The sequence below is a fragment of the Python bivittatus genome, unplaced genomic scaffold (genome assembly GCF_059951505.1).
Source record: "Python bivittatus isolate LINGU-HERP-01145 unplaced genomic scaffold, Pbiv_v1 ctg000180_np1212, whole genome shotgun sequence".
In the NCBI taxonomy this organism is placed as follows: Eukaryota; Metazoa; Chordata; class Lepidosauria; order Squamata; family Pythonidae; genus Python; species Python bivittatus.
In genome coordinates, this window is record NW_028277047.1 from 6,002,098 (window position 1) to 6,018,808 (window position 16,711).

General features: G+C 53.2%; 1 protein-coding gene across 1 annotated transcript; it reads left to right on the plus strand.

The window, feature by feature from the left end:
- Positions 1 to 9,855: 9,855 nt before the first annotated feature.
- On the plus strand, positions 9,856 to 12,956 carry CD248 (CD248 molecule). The gene has a single exon (XM_007440567.4). The coding sequence runs from the start codon at positions 9,901 to 9,903 to the stop codon at positions 11,968 to 11,970; it is 2,070 nt and encodes a 689-aa protein (XP_007440629.2). The 5' UTR covers positions 9,856 to 9,900; the 3' UTR covers positions 11,971 to 12,956.
- The last annotated feature ends 3,755 nt before the right edge of the window (positions 12,957 to 16,711 follow it).

The window sequence follows — 16,711 nt, forward strand, 5'->3', positions numbered from 1 at the left end:
TTTCCGTGAGCGTGAGCGTGTCCCCTTTTCTCAAGGCTAAACAGGCTCATCCTCTTTTCGGAACTGGATCTGTTTGTATTTAGGGATAGACTTCTCCTGCACCTGGAGGTTCCAAGATGCAGGACATGGCTGCTTTTGGGGGAAAAAATTGGAGCCGTCAGGCTGATTTGGAATTGGGGGAGCCTGTCTTTCACAAAATGTCTAACATGGGGGTGGGTGGGGGTCTTGCCTATTACTCAGGATGGCTTCAGGTCGGGAAGGCGAGCGGAACTGATTTTTTTCTGGCAATTGGAGTGGAACAGCCATGGAAACCACTTTGTCTCCATCCATTCTTTCCCCATTTCTGCAGGACAAATCTTTTGGCAAACCGGTAGACCAAGCGTCCACTCTCCCCTCCCTTATGGGAAAGCTGGGAGCTTGTGAAACTTTAAACCCAATTTCAGGAGGGTTGAAAGTGGGCCCCTTAAAAGGGTCGTCCTTGCCTCCCTCCAAGCCGTCCCGAGGACCTCCACGGTGGCGTCGTGCGAAATCTGAAGCGCCGGCGAAAAAAGGAGACGAGCTTCATGTGCTCCTCCGTTCCAGGACGTTTTCGATATAACCTCATCCGTTTGGCCTGCCGCTGAGGGACTTCTGCAATGCCTTTCCGCTTATTCATGGATGTTCCCGCACGCGCCAGTTTGGGGTGATGATCTCCAACCCAGCGAGCCGCATCTTTGCCCCGAAGCGAAGCCACAGATCCGAAAGGACAAACTGTTTCTTTCCTTTTCCAACCCGCCCCATCCCCAAGGTGCAAGAAGATTATTCCTATTATGTTTCTAAACGAGCTGTTCACAACATGCCCCAGTGCGCGAGCAAAGGAATCCGATAAGCCACGTCGAAAGAGAAGCAGGCGGCTCGTGCAGCAGCGTTTGAGGTCAAGCCCCAGAAATGGAGGAAAAACCCCTTCCCAGCATAACGGATGGGCTGCGATTTTGGCCCGTTCCCAAAATCTGTCGGAAAATCATCTGCAATTTTTCCAAACAGCCTGGCTGTTGAAGAAACCTTTCTCTGACCTGTTGCAATCCAGCTGGGCGGGACTACAGTTCCTATCGCTCCCTCGCTGGGGCATATGGGGAGTGTGATCCACAGCACGAGAAGGAAGCATGGTTTGGGCGATCTTCTGTTGGGAGATGCTAAACTTCTGCGTTTCTTTCCGGATTTTTATTCCGTTTGGTGTCGGCCAAGTAAAAACAAGCAGAGTCTCGGGGCCGCTTAACAAAGTTTTTAACATTTTTAGGAGTCGCCATCCGCTCGCTCGGATGTGGCGCATCGAAAACGTGCGATGTTAAGCGTGTTTGTCTCGGGCTGTGTTCGCACAACTCCTTTAACCTGACTCTTTGTATGACACACTACAAAACTGATTAGTATTTCGGACCTTGGTGGGTTGTGAGAACCCAGACGGTTTGATGAGTTTAGGGCTCAGGATGTGAAAACTTGAAATGGGTTAATTCAGGAAGGGCGTGAAGTGTGTTATGGGAATGTATCTGAGCACCCAGAGAACTGAAACGATGCCATTTCTTCTGGAAACAGTCGTGCTACTGCCAGGTTCACACAGCACACTAAACTCAGTGGCCGGGATGGGAGAGGACATGATAGCCAAACCAATAAACAGGGATGTCCACAGCCAAAAAAGTCAAGATGGTGGCTACAGCTATGCAGTTGAAGCCTCGCTTCAAACACGTAGTTGTGGCTGCCATATTGACTTTTTGACCCCCCTGCTGACCCCCTTGCCCATAAACCAGATTTTCGGCCTGATGGCCCAGTTCACTCCACAAGGCTGAGTTCCCGCATCCCACTGAACCGTAAACGACTTCTTCCTTTTTTAACCTAAAGAAGCACATCGGGTGAACGTGGCCAGTGAATGCTTATCTGCGCACTGAAGGGCGAACGGTAGAAACAAGCCGGCTGGTGTTTCTCCTGTTTCTCCTTCCCTTTAGAGTTACAATGGAGATTCCCTTAGTGTAATCCTTCCTCCGACTCAGTTGCACCTGAGAGCTGTTGGTAGGGACTACAATGCCCATCATTCCCAGCCGACGGGGAAGAAACAGCACTCTCTCTGGTTTGGCTAACCCAGAGCTGGCTTCAAATGTTTTGCCTCCTTCTGCCCGGCTCCAAGCTACCTTTCTAAGGACGGAAACATCTTTAACCTTCTTTATATTTCCAAAAAATAACGGCTGTGTTTTTTCCACTTCCTCCTTCTGGGTGAGTTCTTGATGCAGCCTCAATACGATGATCTTTTTTCAGCTTCTAGGCCAGTGTTTCTCAACCTTGGCCACTTTAGGATGCGTGGACTTCAACTCCTAGAATTCTGCTGGTTGGGGAATTCTGGGAGTTGAAGTCCACACATTCTGCTGGCTGGGGAATTCTGGGAGTGGAACTTCACCCATCTTAAAGTCGCCAAAGTTGAGAAACACTGTTTTAGACTCTCTAACCCCCCACAAGGGAAGAACATCACCTGGTATCAATATAGCAGAAGAAAACGCAACATTTTCCTTCCATCGGTCCATTTCCCCTGGATGTTGGCTGATAAAACCCGAACTGCTGCAGCTGCTCTTTGCAGAAAACCCTTTATCGCACCAACAACATTAATAACATCGATTAAAACACCCAGGCTCACACATCCATGCACAAAGATCGGATTCCGCTTGGCCAAACACTGACGCGTTTTGTGGCTTGCATTAACAACCATTAGACTGGATCATTGATACGGGGTAGAAAATCCAACTGAACAAGAAAAGGAAAGGGAGGAAAAAGGATCTGGAAATGTGTGTTGCACAAAACATACATTTGACCAGTTGGGCTGAAAATCTTCCTGGCCCCTCCATTAGGGGAAAAAAGAGAGACCTGTTTAGCAAACAACACACATTTGACTTCATACGGGGGCTAAAAAGTAAAATGATCTTCAGTTTGAACTGAACTTCCGTGCAGTGTTTTCCCACAGCCAGTGTTTCTCAACCTTGGCCACTTTAAGATGGGTAGACTTCAACTCCCAGAATTCCCCAGCCAGAAGAATTCTGGGAGTTGAAGCCCACCCATCTTAAAGTGGCCAAGGTTGAGAAACACTGCCCTACAGAATACACCAGTGTTGTCCAAACTTGGCCTCTTTAAGATGAGTGGACTTCAACTCCCAGAATTCCCCAGCCAGCATGGCTGGCTGGGGAATTCTGGGAGTTGAAGTCCACTCATCTTAAAGTGGCCAAGTTTGGACAACACTGGAATACACAATACGCAATACATGTATTCTTTCCCACTGTGTGTTCAATTTCCTAGCTCAGCCTCTAGCTTTTGGGGTTCCTGGTAGTCCCCCATCCACATACTAGCCACATCTGGTCCTGCTTAGTTTCTGCGCCTGGATAAAATTGGCCAGGGGGATTCTGGGAGTTGAAGTCCACCCATTTTAAAGTGGCCAAGGTTGAGAAACGCTGCACTACGCAATACACAATACATGTATTCTTCCCCACTGCGTGTTCAATTTCCTAGCCTAGCTTCCGGCTTTTGGGGTTCCTGGTGGTCCCCCATCCACATACTAGCCATATCTGGTCCTGCTTAGTTTCTGAGGCTGGATAAAGTTGGCCAGGTGTGGCCCCCTAACTCAGGTTTGGGGGATGGAGGAGAGAACTGGATGCCCCCCACCCCCAACAAGTCACGGTCTGTTTTTCAAAGGTGGAATGGGCTGCTGGGACCCTTCATTCAAGGTAAGGAAACCATTCATGGCTGGAGAAGAAAGCAAGGTCTTCCAAAAGCGAACTCCAGCCCTCCACCCCAGGGGTGGTCCGTCTGGCAAGAGTTCCGACTTCAAGCCCTATCCTCCAAAGGCTTGTGGCTTTGTTGTCCAGAGCATCTGGAGGCCCCTCTGGTGACCTGCTTCTAAGGCAGTTAGAAGACCACCTCATGCCAACTTTGGGGTCATTCGGGAAGCTGAGCCAAGACTCGCCAGCAGAGACGCCAGCAGATCCCTCGAATCCGAGCCCCAAAACGTGACTGACTGCTCGGGCCTCGAACATTAAAGTCCCTTCAACTTTTTTTTTACAAAAGAATTTACTCTCTCCTTGGAGGTTTCACAGCCAACGTCTTGTTTAGTTTAAGATATGCTCAGCCTAAAATGGCAGGTTGTCAAAACATATTCCAGGAGTAGCAGCGTACGAAGCGGCAGGCAGATTGAACGTGTCTGCTTTGGAAGTACGGTGGGTGAGCAAAACCCCTGGCCCCAGACTTTTCCCCCCAATCCCTGGATTCCCTCCTAATCCCATAACTTTAAGACAGGGTCGAAGGGTTTTTGAAAAACAAGGCTTTTTGTCTCATAGTGGTGGTGCCAGATGTGCGCTCTACCAGCATCTCTTGTCATGGTTCCCAAGTGAATGAAGCTGAACACTTTAGCTTTTGATTTGATTTGATTTTTCTGCTTTTGGGGCCAAAGGTGTTAAGGAACCAAATGAGTACAGGTAGTCCTCGTTTAATGACCACAATAGGGATTGGAAAATTGGTTGTTAAGCAAGTGGTTGTTAAGCAAATCGGACCCCATTTTACGACCTTTTTTGCAGTGGTCGCTAAGCGAATCACATGATTGTTAAGCGAATCACGTGGTCATTAACCAAATCCAGCTTCTCCCATTGACTTTGCTTATTGGAAGCCCCCTGGGAAAGTCGCAAAAGGCAATCACGTGACCATGGGATGCTGCAACCATCATAAGTGCGAGCTGGTTGCCAAGCATCTGAATTTTGATCACATGCCCATGGAGACATTGCGGCGGTCATAAGTGTGAGGACTGGTCGTAAGTCACCTTTTTTTAACACCATTGTAACTTCGAACAGTCACTAAACCAATGGTTGTTAAGTGAGGACTACCTGTACCTTCAATTTGGCACATTTTAGAACTCTCTTCTCCCCCATGGATCCAACGTTGCCCATTTTGAAACAATGGTTCTTAGTGCACCAGCATGTCTTTAAGCCAACAGCTCTTGCACATATTTGCACACCCCTGGCATATTGTAGCAGTGGGCATCGTTTGCCACCTCCATGGTTGCGTCAGGAACACGCCAAGCCACAATCGAACAGAAGCATTAACTGCTAAATGGGACATGATGTGATCCATGCAGAATAATGTGACTCCAGCTATAAAACGGTTCTCTCTCAGCAGCAATCAGATGTGTGATCTCTTTGAGGATCTGCTGCCAAGATCTACCAGGTGATGTACCTCTGATCCAGGCCTGTGTTAGGAAAAAAGAATCCTCTTTTGGATCCTGCAGAGATTTAACTGTCTGGAAGTGAAGAGAGAATGAATGAATCTGAAGTCCTCTCAAGGTGCAGTCAGGAAAGTGACCTTGATGGAGGTGCTGTTGCCAAGACAAATGGGTTGAACCATTTTTAAATCCAGAAAAAGCCAGATAACGTTTGGAAGCGGATCAGGCAGACACCTCCCTGATTCACAGCAGGAGGAGGAGGAGGAGAAGGAGGAGGGGGAAAAGGACAATTACACTTGCAAGAGTCCTTTATTACAGCCACTCTCAATAAAATTACTTTTAGCCTTCCTGTGGAGTTGATTTAATGTCTGGTCCAGCTGATGCCAGGTGACAAAAGCACCGTGTGGCAGATTAACTGGGACAAGCTTGAACCTGCAACTCCTGAAGAAGGAGACAGGGTCCTCCAGACCATTAACCTGGCCTCCTGTTTATTAGATCCAAGTCTCTTCTAGCTGGTGAAGACCAAGTGGGAGATGACCTGTAGTTGGGTCCATGTGATGGTTCTACTTGTCCTGGAGGAGGTGGTGGTACACCCCCTCCTTAAGAGGCAGTTGTGGGGTCCAACATCCTGGACAATTGTCATCCAGTCTCCAACCTTCCCTTTCTAGGTTGTTGAGAAGGTGATTAGGTGGTGGCTTCAGAGGGTCCTGGAGGAAACAGATTTTCTAGACCAGCGTTTCTCAACCTTGGCCACTTTAAAATGGGTGGACTTCAACTCCCAGAATTCCCCAGCCAGCTGTGGCAGTTCCACAGATGATGGGCTGGGGGAAGAGATTAAGCCCGCTGGCTGGGGAATTCTGGGAGTTGAAATCCACACAATTTCTAGTTGACAAGTTTGAAAAACACTGATCTATATGATGCTACCATGGGAGGTCATCCATAGATTTGGGGTCAAGGTAGTACCAGTATGCTGTAATGGGATGTGGGAAAGACCTCAGGAGATGGGCAAAGGAACACTGGCAAGGGAATGGACAGATAAGGGATAGCATAGCCCACAGCTGCATAATGGGTGGAGAAAGAGGCTCAGAAGGGACCCTCCCTAGTTTCTCAGGCTATAAAGGAGTCGGAGGGGGGAGATTTGTATTTTCAGACTTGCAAGATTCTGTCAATGTAGCTTTACAATAAAGTAGAATTAGCTCATTAGTTGTGATTCCTCTCTGGTTAACCACACGAGGTCAACGTATGCTGAGAATACCAAGTATATCTCAACCCAGGGCTGACCAAGTGTCCTGTCCCACTCCCTGTGGACTGTTGGGGTCTGGATGGGGAGACCCAGTGGCTATGGATATTTGGACCACCCAGATCTGGGGACCTTCCATCCTTAGCCTGAATGAGATTGCACTGGCGACGATTTAGGGGTCCTCCTGGACCCTCAGCTCCTGCTTGAGGATCAGGAGGCAGCTGTGGTCAGGAAGCCCTTGGCACAGATTCACCTTATGTGTGCCAATTGCATCCATTTCTGGACCGAGAGACCCTCCTCACAATCCCCCACGCTTCATGCTCCTCGTGGGTGGACTACTGCACAGCACTGCGCGTTGGGCTGCCCTTGAAGACAGTGGGGAAGCTGCAGAGGGCCCAGAATGCAGGGCCAGGGGCAAGGATGGGCGCTTTTGACCTCCATTGGTCACCAATAAACCTCGGGTGCAATTCAAGGTGCCAATGATCACCCAAAGCCCTCCATGGCCCGGGTCCTGCTTTTTTGACGGATTGACAGTCTTCTCTGGGGCCTGCCCATCCTACACAGTCAGACAGATTCGGCATGCTTCAGGTCCCATGGACTGAACCCAGGAGATGTGCCCTGTTGTGATGCCAGCCTTCTGGAACAGCTGCCCCCCCCAAGATTTGAATGGCCCCTACCTTGCTCTAATTAAAGGGGAGCAGAGTAGGGGCCATTCAAATCTCGGTGGGAGGGGGCAGCTGTTCCAGAGGGCTGGCATTTGAAGACCTAGCTCTTCCTGCAGGCCCCGAGTTGGGGAGTATGCCCCTTGGGGGAATATGGGGGGGGGGGTTGAGAGTACATTTTTATTGCTCTCTCAGGACATCCAGCCTGCTTTTGGTCGGCTGTGGCATTTTTATTGTTTTAAATACTGTATGCGGTCCAGAGTCGCTGTAAAATTGGACGGCTTTCGAAGTTGGACAAAGAAATAAATAGATAAACTAGGCACATCTGGAACAAGCAGGAGCAGGCTCAATGGGGTGTAGCAAGCAGCAAACCCACCATGCAGAGCAAATGGCTGGATGGGGACGGCGTGCCAGAATGAAATATTCGTTAATATTTCCCTGGCAAAGGAAAGTTTTTCCATTAATTGGTCGGTTCGAACCCAGTGAGGCTTCTTGAAATGCACACTTGCACACACAGACAGATCAGGTCTTCCCACGCAAGAGGAATTCCATTTATTTCCTCCATGTGTTGACAAGGCACTCATAGTCCCCTTTCCCAAATCTGCCCTCAATTTCCACCCCCACCCACCCACCCATCCGTCTTTCAGCCTGATTCAAGAGGCAGATGCTGGCTTGGTTCACACAGCATGCTTTAGGCATCTTAGGAAAAGACTTTTGCCTAGTGGGCAGACTTTGGTTTGTTTTAATCTTGGTTCTCTGCTTTGCAGTTTAGGGCATCGGGTTCCCCAACCAGTTTGCCAGATCCAACTGATTTTACAGACTCCACAAATGGGTTAAATTCAGTAGCCAAGCAAAGCATCTGGTCAGCAGGGACCCCTGGTCATGTGGTGCCAAAACCCACCTTATGATTTTTTTAAAAAAACCCTCTTCCTTTGTGAAACAGGCTTCCGTTTTTCTACTTCACATCCAGTGGGCTTGAGAATTCCTTTCAAATTTCTTTGAACGACGTTCTCTCTGCCCTACCTTGCCCACCTCTGCAGCCTCGAGGCTCGCCCGTGCCGATGAAAAAACATTAAGCATTATCTCGTCGCAGCACGCTTGACGGAAAAGTTGAAGGATTTGGCTGTAAAATACCACGGATGGACGTTGCAATGCAAACAGCCCAGATTCTCTTTAGGAGAGCAGAACACAGATTGTTCCCTGCCCAGCTTAATCCTGGATTAATTGCCCTGAAATTATATGGGTGTTTTAGGATGGAAGATGATTTGTTTCTTGGTTCCTCTCTATTTTGGCTGGCCCACCCATTCGGCTGCAAGCGCTGGTGACTGTGTGGTGCGGTTTAATCGAAGGCGAAATGTAGTCTGTTTGGCAGGAACTCAAACCAATTTCACCGTTGCCAAGAAAAATACATGGACGTGTCTACGAATCTGAGTTCCATGCGAGGGAAACTTTATCTTTACCTATGCAGATTGGGGTTGGAAGTGCTATCCAGAAGGAACCAAAGGGGTTTCTGGCTTGAAATTAAATTCAGAATGTGCCAAAACAAATCGCAAACCACTGTGTGTGTGTGTGTGCGTGTGCGCGCGCGTGTTAAGTTTCAGTCACTATTACAATTGCTTGTATGCCTTTTTTCTACTCTCTTGATTACCGTTAATCCATAGCTGATACCCAGGAATGTTCTAAATTGCATTTACACAAGATAGGAAACCCCCAAGCCGATTAACCAGCACAGCCGCTGGAGCACGTGGCGTGCAATCCTCGGTAGATGCATCTTAGCTTGTAGCAGAGGAATTTGATCAGGGATGACACGCAACCATGGCTTAGGTAAAGTCAGGTTTGCAAGGTGTAGTTTATCTTATTAGCATTATAAGCACCCCAAAGGCAGCAGGGCACAAGCAGCTTTGTGCTGGACATGAACTGGGGGGGGGGGGGGATAACTCTACCAGGCACGGGGGGGGGGGGGGAGTAGTCAGGGAAATCACATAGACATCTTGTGTGCTCAAATAATGCCCCCCAGGAACTGCTTTTAACCACCGCCTGGGGTTTTTTTGCCTGCAGCTTCCTTCTCCAACCAGGCGCCCTCCAGACAGGGGGACTTACCTACCGCTCAGAGATTTTGCCACATTGTGGTTTGAATGCTTGTTTGCGGCAGGATGCTTCAGCTCAGCTGCCCTGCTGACCCTGGCTTCCCCCCCCCCCCCAGGGTGAATGCAAACCCAGCCTGCCGCCCAGAGTCTCACTCGCCTCCCTGGGGGCAAAATCACAGCTTTGCACTAGACCCCAGGCCAGTTTCAGAAGCCCAGCCTGGCACGCACAGCCCTTCCTCCCCCCTTTCTCCAATGAGCAGCTCCAACATGTAAAGCTCTTCTGGGGTGAGGCGGGACAGCAGGGACTGGAAGAAGACGGTGGAAGCCTGGAAGAGACAGCGGGGTCTAGTGGTTAGGACCGAGGCGGCCGGCCAGGCGCTTCCACTCCCCCGACGCTCGGGATTTGGGGAGGGGGTGGCTGGCGGACCGTCCCCGCCAGCCTGCCTGCCTGCCTGCCTGCCTCTCCCTTCCCCTTGCTCCAGCGCCGGCTGGCTGCCCCCTTCCCTCCTCCTCCTCCTCCTCCTCCCCCTCCCTCCCCTCCCGTGGCAGAGGTTCAGATCGGCGCCCTAGAAGGGCAGAAGGCGGGAGCGGGGAAGCCGGGCGCCTCCTCCCCGGCCTGGGAGGGGGAAGAAGGAAGGGAATGGGGGGGCCCGGGTTTGTCAGAACGCCGGACGCCAGCGGCGCCGCACAACCATGCTGGCCCCGCGGCTGCCGCTCGGCCCGTCGGGGCTGCTGCTGCTGCTGCTGCTGCAGCCGCCGCCGGCCGCCCGGCCCGAGCCCCAGGCGAGCTGCGATCCCCAGGGCTGCTACGCGCTCTACGCCCAGCCGCGCAGCTTCCTGGAGGCCTGGCGCGCCTGCCGGGAGCTGGGGGGCAACCTGGCCACGCTCAAGCGCGCCGAGGAGGCGGCCCAGGTCAGCCAGCTGCTGGCCGGCAGCCGCCAGCCCGGCCCGCCGCGCCTCTTCTGGATCGGCCTGCAGCGCCAGCCGCGCCAGTGCTTCCCGCAGCGGCCCCTGCGCGGCTTCAGCTGGGTCACCGGCGAGCAGGAGACGGCCTACAGCAACTGGGCGCGCGCCGGCGGGGCGGGCAGTGGCGGCGGCGGCGGCGGCGGCGGGGCCGGCTGCGCCGCGCCGCGCTGCGTGGGCTTGGACGACCGCGACTTCGAGTGGCTGGAGGGCTCGTGCGCCGGGCCGGTGGACGGCTACCTGTGCCGCTTCGCCTCCCGCGGCATGTGCGCCGGGCTGGAGGAGGGCGAGAGCGGCGGCGCGGCCGTGAGCTACGCCGCCCCCTTCGGGCCGCTGGGCGGGCCGGCCGCCGCCCCGCCGCGCTATGTGCCCTTCGGCGCGGTGGCCACGGTGAGCTGCCCCGGCGGCGCGTCGCTCTCGCTGCTCTGCCTGCAGAAGGAGGACGGGCGGGTGGCCTGGTCCAAGGGCGCGCCGCTCTGCCGCGAGCGGGCCTCGGGGGCGGCGGCGGCGGCGGCGGCGGCTAGCTGGTGCGAGGGCGACAACGGCGGCTGCCAGCAGCTCTGCCTGGACGAGGGCTCCGGCTACGCCTGCGAGTGCCACGCCGGCTACGTGCTCCTGCCCGACGGCCATTCCTGCGTCGCCAACAACCCCTGCCGCCACCGGCCCTGCCAGTTCGACTGCGTGCCCGAGGAGGACGGCGGCGGCGACGGTTACCGCTGCCGGTGCCCCGCCGGGTACGAGCTGGCGGCCGACGGGCACCAGTGCGAGGACCTGGACGAGTGCGCCGACGGGCCGTGCGAGCACCAGTGCGAGAACACGGAGGGCTCCTTCCTCTGCCGCTGCCACCTGGGCTTCAGCCCGTCCGAGGAGGAGCCGGGCCAGTGCGTGGACACGGACGAGTGCCAGATCCCCGGCGTGTGCCAGCAGATGTGCGTCAACTACGTGGGCGGCTTCGAGTGCTACTGCACCGAGGGCTTCGACCTGGAGGCCGACGGCATCAGCTGCAGCCCGGTGGATGCCCTGGGGCTGCCCGCCGCCACCCCCCCGGATGTCTGGGCAGACCCCTTCCAAGTGCGCTTCACCACCCGGCGGGCGGACGACCTCAGCGCCCCACCGGTCCGGTTCTCGCTCTTCCGGGAGGCGGAGGCGGGTTCTTCTTCGTCGGATTCCGCCGCTTCCTTCTTGTCGGTGCCAGACAGGCTGGTCTTCCCCCCGCGGATGCCCGCCACAGCAGCCCCCGAGCTTGACAATGCCTGGGACTCGCGAGTCTCTCCCTTGGAGCACGGCCCTTCCTCCCCGGGTCTCCATCCCACCACCCCCGCTGCCGATCCTCCCACGCCCACCGGGTCCCTGCCCCTTGCCATCACGGGGGCCCTTCCACCCCCCCCGGAGGCGCCCGCTGACCCAGCGGAACCCAGCACTCGCCGGATACCTTTAATCACCACGCAGCCCCTGCCTCCCAGAGGATCCAGTCCCGAGGACGGGAAGGAGGACCCTGTTGTCGGGGGAGTCAGGGCCCCCCTCCCCACCTTCGCCAGCCCCAGCCCAGCCTCTGGGGAGGAGCAAGGATGGCACAGGAGGGATGACCGCTGGCTACTGGTGGCCCTGCTGGTGCCCATCTCCGTCTTCCTGGTCATCATGCTGGCCCTGGGCATTGTCTACTGTACCCGCTGCGGAGCTCACGCCAAGAGTCGGAGCGTCACCCACTGCTACCGATGGGTGATCAGCACCTCCGAAAAAACAGCCCCTCCCCCCTCGTCCCGGCTTTGCCAGCCGGCTACTTGCCGAACCAGTGTCTGAACCAGGGGCCAGTGCTGGGGGCCCTCGCCTTGCTCCCGAGCCAGGTGGCACCGACAGAAAGGACCCATCTGCTCACCGCTGGGCAAAGGGCCAATGCCACAGAAAGTCTCCTCCCTTCTTCTACATCTGGGGCAGTCTGCCAGGATGCAGAGACCCAGCTGGAAGGGCACCAAAGGCTGACACACACCCCCACTCCCCCCGAGGCTCGCGGTTGGCTCCGAGGTGAGCTAACTCTTGGCTCAGAAAAGCCGAGGGTATTCAGAACTGGGTTGCTGGAATAAAGACACCTTTCCTTTTTCAGCCGGGGGGGGGGGCACCTAAAGCGCCTTCAAATGCTCTGTCCAAAGGGGGCACAGTAGTGACTTTCCTGACGTTGGAAAAGGGGGTGCCTGTGTCCTGTATCCTTTCCAACCAGGGGTTGGAACTTGGGACGAATTCGCGCGCAAGGGTTCCGCTGCCGGGCGCTGGCTGTTCCGCCAACCAGGGAAGTAAAGTTCTAGTCCTCATGGCTTCTGAATAAACCGGAACGTAGGAAGCTGTTTTCATCTTGAGTCAAGACCACTGATCCACACAGCTCAGTATTGTTCCTCCCGCTGTGAGCCTGGGGGCTTGTTAAAAACTTGGACTGTATCTCGGTGGGTCGTGGGATACAGCCCCAGAAATACACTTTGGTGGAGGGACCGCCGTTTGGTATGCTGGCAAAGGGGACCTTCCAAGACGGGGCCGGGAGCTGGAAGGCTTTTTACCCCCCAGGTTTGTGGAGGAAATAGAGGGTGGGGCCCTCTTGGAGCCAGACATGTGGGATGACAACCTGGCACCGTGCGGGAGAGGGTGCGGCCGCGCAGAAGGGGGGGCGGTTGACTTTGACTGCTGATGTGGTCTCCTTTGAGGGGCGGATGGCTCCTCGCAAGAGCAAAAATTAATATTGTGTGCGTGTTTTGCGTGTCAAATAAAAGGACTGGTCTCTCTGTCGGGCTGGAAGAAGACGGAAATCTCTTCTGTCTGATAGGCGTGGAGAAATGCAAAACTGCGTGTGCCCATCTGCGGGAGAGGGGAGTGAACGAAGGGGCGAGGAACGCAATTGCCCCGGGAAGTATTTTCACTCCCGTCTTTCCCAATTGAAAGGTTGAATGGCGGCTCCCATCATCCCTAGCAAGGAATTACGAGCCTCCCCCCGCCCGCCCCCCTTAATTTAAAGATGGCTGGGCCAGTTGGATTAAGAAGACAAAAATGCTTCAGTTCCCACCGGGGAGCCTGGCTGGGCGATGGAAAGACAGGTTCCATCCGAGAGTCATGAGGACTAGCCCCCTGGAGGAACGCTCAAAGCCATGCTGCACGCTAACATTTCAGAAGAAGCCCCTTGCTAACCAAGGTTAGCATCTTGCGCAAATGCAGGTCTCAAATCTTCCACCGAGCTGGACAAATAAAGGGTTCTTTATAAAGGCGCAGAGACGAACAGGTTAATGTAAAAGAGCTTGAAACGGACAGGAAGGCGGGGGGGGGAGATATTTTGTAAACTTTGAGGTTGGGCGGCAAAGGAACGGAGGGGGTTGGAAAAGCACAGCGAAACTGTTTGTGTCTCTTCGCCAGTCCCTTTAATTTTAAGATAATTAAAAGACCGGGTCTGCAAAACTTTGCCTCTGTCGGCGGCCCCGGTTGTGAAGAAAGGGAGATGGAAAAAGGGGAATTTAAATGGTCATTCCGCTCCGTTTGATAGTTTGCTTATTTCAATTTACGGCTGCCTATCTCGAACTCACGGCTGTGGGAGGCTTACAATCCCCCCCCCCCAACTTGTACGTAGGAAAACCTACACGTTTCACAAGAGGCTTTCCTGCTAGGGTGGTTGTGTTCAGAGACACGCAGGGGCTGAAGCTCGTATGGATACCAGGAAGAATTGCAAACACACGCACACGTTGTGTCCAATTGTGGCTGCTTTTTAGAGCTGGCTACTCAGCCACGGCCAGGCGAACTTCTGCCTTGGGAATTTCTACCCCTTTCCAAACCCCTTTCCTGGGGTTCCAGTACCCTAAACTAACCATACGGCCTGAGTTTGCCCACCTAAAAAAGGAAAAAAAGTCACAGTTGTCTTAAATTTCCATGTTTCGTGACTCTGCACGGCTCAGTCCAACCCACTTGGGGTTGTGGATGGGGGTGTCCTATAACTTGGTGTGGGGGCTTCTAGATTGCCCCATTCAATCCTGAAATTGTTAACTCTTTGCAGCCCCCTGGGCAGGGCGGGGAGGGGATTGCTAAAGATCTCAGAAAATCCTTTCCATGGGAAAAGTTGGCTGGCTCTCAACCGAGAAGGAATAAGAATTATTTGGGTGCCGTGAGAGTTGGGGGGAGGTTACTTCCCAGATCCTCCTGATTTTCTTCTCCCCCAATTTCAAAAGGAAAGGACTAAGAAGATTTTTCAGTGTAGGATGCATGTCACTCCCCCCCCCCCATCTATTGGTTCTCCTCTTAGCATTCCTGCATTGTTTTCTCCCACCTTAAAAAAAAAAAACTACTTTCCACACAAACTTCACCTTCCTCCCTACTTTTTCAACGCCTTAGCAGATTTGAATGCGAAGATACAGGTCGTGGGGTGCCTGGGGGGTGGGTTGGAAGGTGGGATATTGGAACAGACTCCAGCGCAGGATTTTTTTTCCTGGAATTTTTAAAAGGGGCAGAGGAAAACCAGCGAGGGGAGAAGGGAGAGATAAGGGGCTGTGATATGCGGTTTTGCCCAGCATGGTACAGACAGGGTTAAACTCTGGAATGTGGGTTTTGCAGAGACTTTTAATAAAGACCAGATGGAGCACCATATGCTGGACCGGAGAAGCCGCCCCCTCCCCACCCAGGCTCTGCCCCCCACAGATCCCATTAAATCAGGCAGTCCCTTGGCCTCCCTCGCTCAACAGAAGGCTGATACTCAACAGGTAGAGCTTCTCCGTCTCCCTATTTTCATACTGAGCTCCAGTATTTCTGCACTGCCCACTCTTGGGGGCTGGTGGCAGTGCGGTGAGGGCTCCAAAAGGCTGCAGGGTTTGGTCCCTGGATCATTGGTTGACCCCCTCCAGTAATGGGGGGAGGGTGCTGAACCTGTGGAGTTGCTACCTCCTGCTGCTTCCTAAAGGAGTTGCATCAGTGTTTGAGTTCTGCAGGATTCCTTATCCAAAGGTGTCAGAAGCAATTTTTTTAAAAAAACAGCACTTCTGGGTGGCTTCGCTCCCCAGAATTTGGTGATGGAAGGAACACATTTTCTGGGTTCAAGGAGCACATTGAAGGCAACTGATGAAGGATCTAGATTCCCACAATCCACTGAGCCACAAGGGAACAGACCAAGGTTAGCATCTTGCACAAATGGAGGTCTTAAATCTTCCACTGAGCTGGACAAGCATTGCACAAATGTTTCATTTATTTTGCATTTCCCTTCACCAAGCATTGAAATCATGGAAGGGGAGAGATGTGGTTGCAACATTAACCTCTGGAACAGCATCTACACAATTCTTCCCCCATTTTCCCCTGGCCAACAAGCCTTAGCATCAAGCTACAACATATATTTTAAACGCAGCTGCCCAACTCTGCTTGATCTTAAATGCTAAGCAGGGTTGCTCACATTTGGATGGGGGACCACGAGGAAGCCCCATATTTTTCCCAAGAAAACCCCTTGGCGGTGCCCGTGAAGTCAGCTGGTGTCCCCATGAAATCACCACACGAAGAAGGAGGTTCTTCAAACTGGGGTTTAGTCGCTGAAGTTTCTGCTAAAGTAATAACAATAAAAAACGGGTCTTGCTGAGTTGGAGCCCAAGAGGATGGCAGATCGGTCAGGATTTCATAGGAGGAAGACAGTACCTCTGAGCAGGTCCAAAGTGCTTTTCCGTCATAGCGCCGCCTTCATCTAGGATCCCAGAGCTCAGAAAGGATTTTTTTTAAAACGGGGATCACCACCCTTGAAAAGTTACGGCCTCTGCAAAGGGTCTTGGCACCATGTTTTCTGCAGGGGGTGGGAAGTTAAAAACCACATCCTGTAGCTGCTGGAAGAATCTAACTCCTACAGCATCTCTGCTACAGATTTCAAATACAGATGAGAGAGAGTATGCCAAGTTAGAAAGTGCCTCTGAGCATGGACAGGGTGAGGAGCACCCGGCAGGCTTTTAAGAAACAAAGGATTGTCCCCACAGGGTAGAGGTCTCAAAGGATCATTTCTTAATTTTAGAAAAGAAGGCAGGAATGGGGAGAGAAAGTAGATGCCTGAGTGTTCATCTTTTGTTCCTTGTTTGGCAATATTCCCTTCTGGAAGTTTTTATAATGATCTAAATTAGTTCCACGGGGGTGACATCACCGGGTGGCCTCCCATCCAATTCTCCACCCCACTCCACCCTACCTAGCCAATTCCTTTTTGACTCCTGAAAGCCACCCTAAACAAGAGCCCCACCACTCTCTTGGCGACAGCCTTCTCCTAAGTATTCAACCCCGTTCCTAAAACACACAGCTGTCTTTGCAAATTAGCCTGCGCAAATATTAAGTAAGTCCGTGCCCTCCTTTGCCCGAGCGGTGGGCAGGGAATCTCTAAAGGGGCTCCCCTCCCCATTGAGAAAGCAGTGGGGCAAACTGCCTTCCCTTCTTTCAGCTGCAAGGAAATAAGTTTTCCGGATCAGGGGGGTGGGTGTCCTGCTGCATTCCGCCCCCTGCCTTCTTCCTGAAATTGGAGATTGTGTCAAAGGCCTCGGCCGTCCACTGCTCTGGGATGGGAAAT

Coding starts and splice junctions, on each gene's coding strand:
- CD248 (XM_007440567.4), top strand. CDS start 9,901: ATGCTGGCCCCGCGGCTGCCGCTCGGCCCGTCGGGGCTGCTGCTGCTG.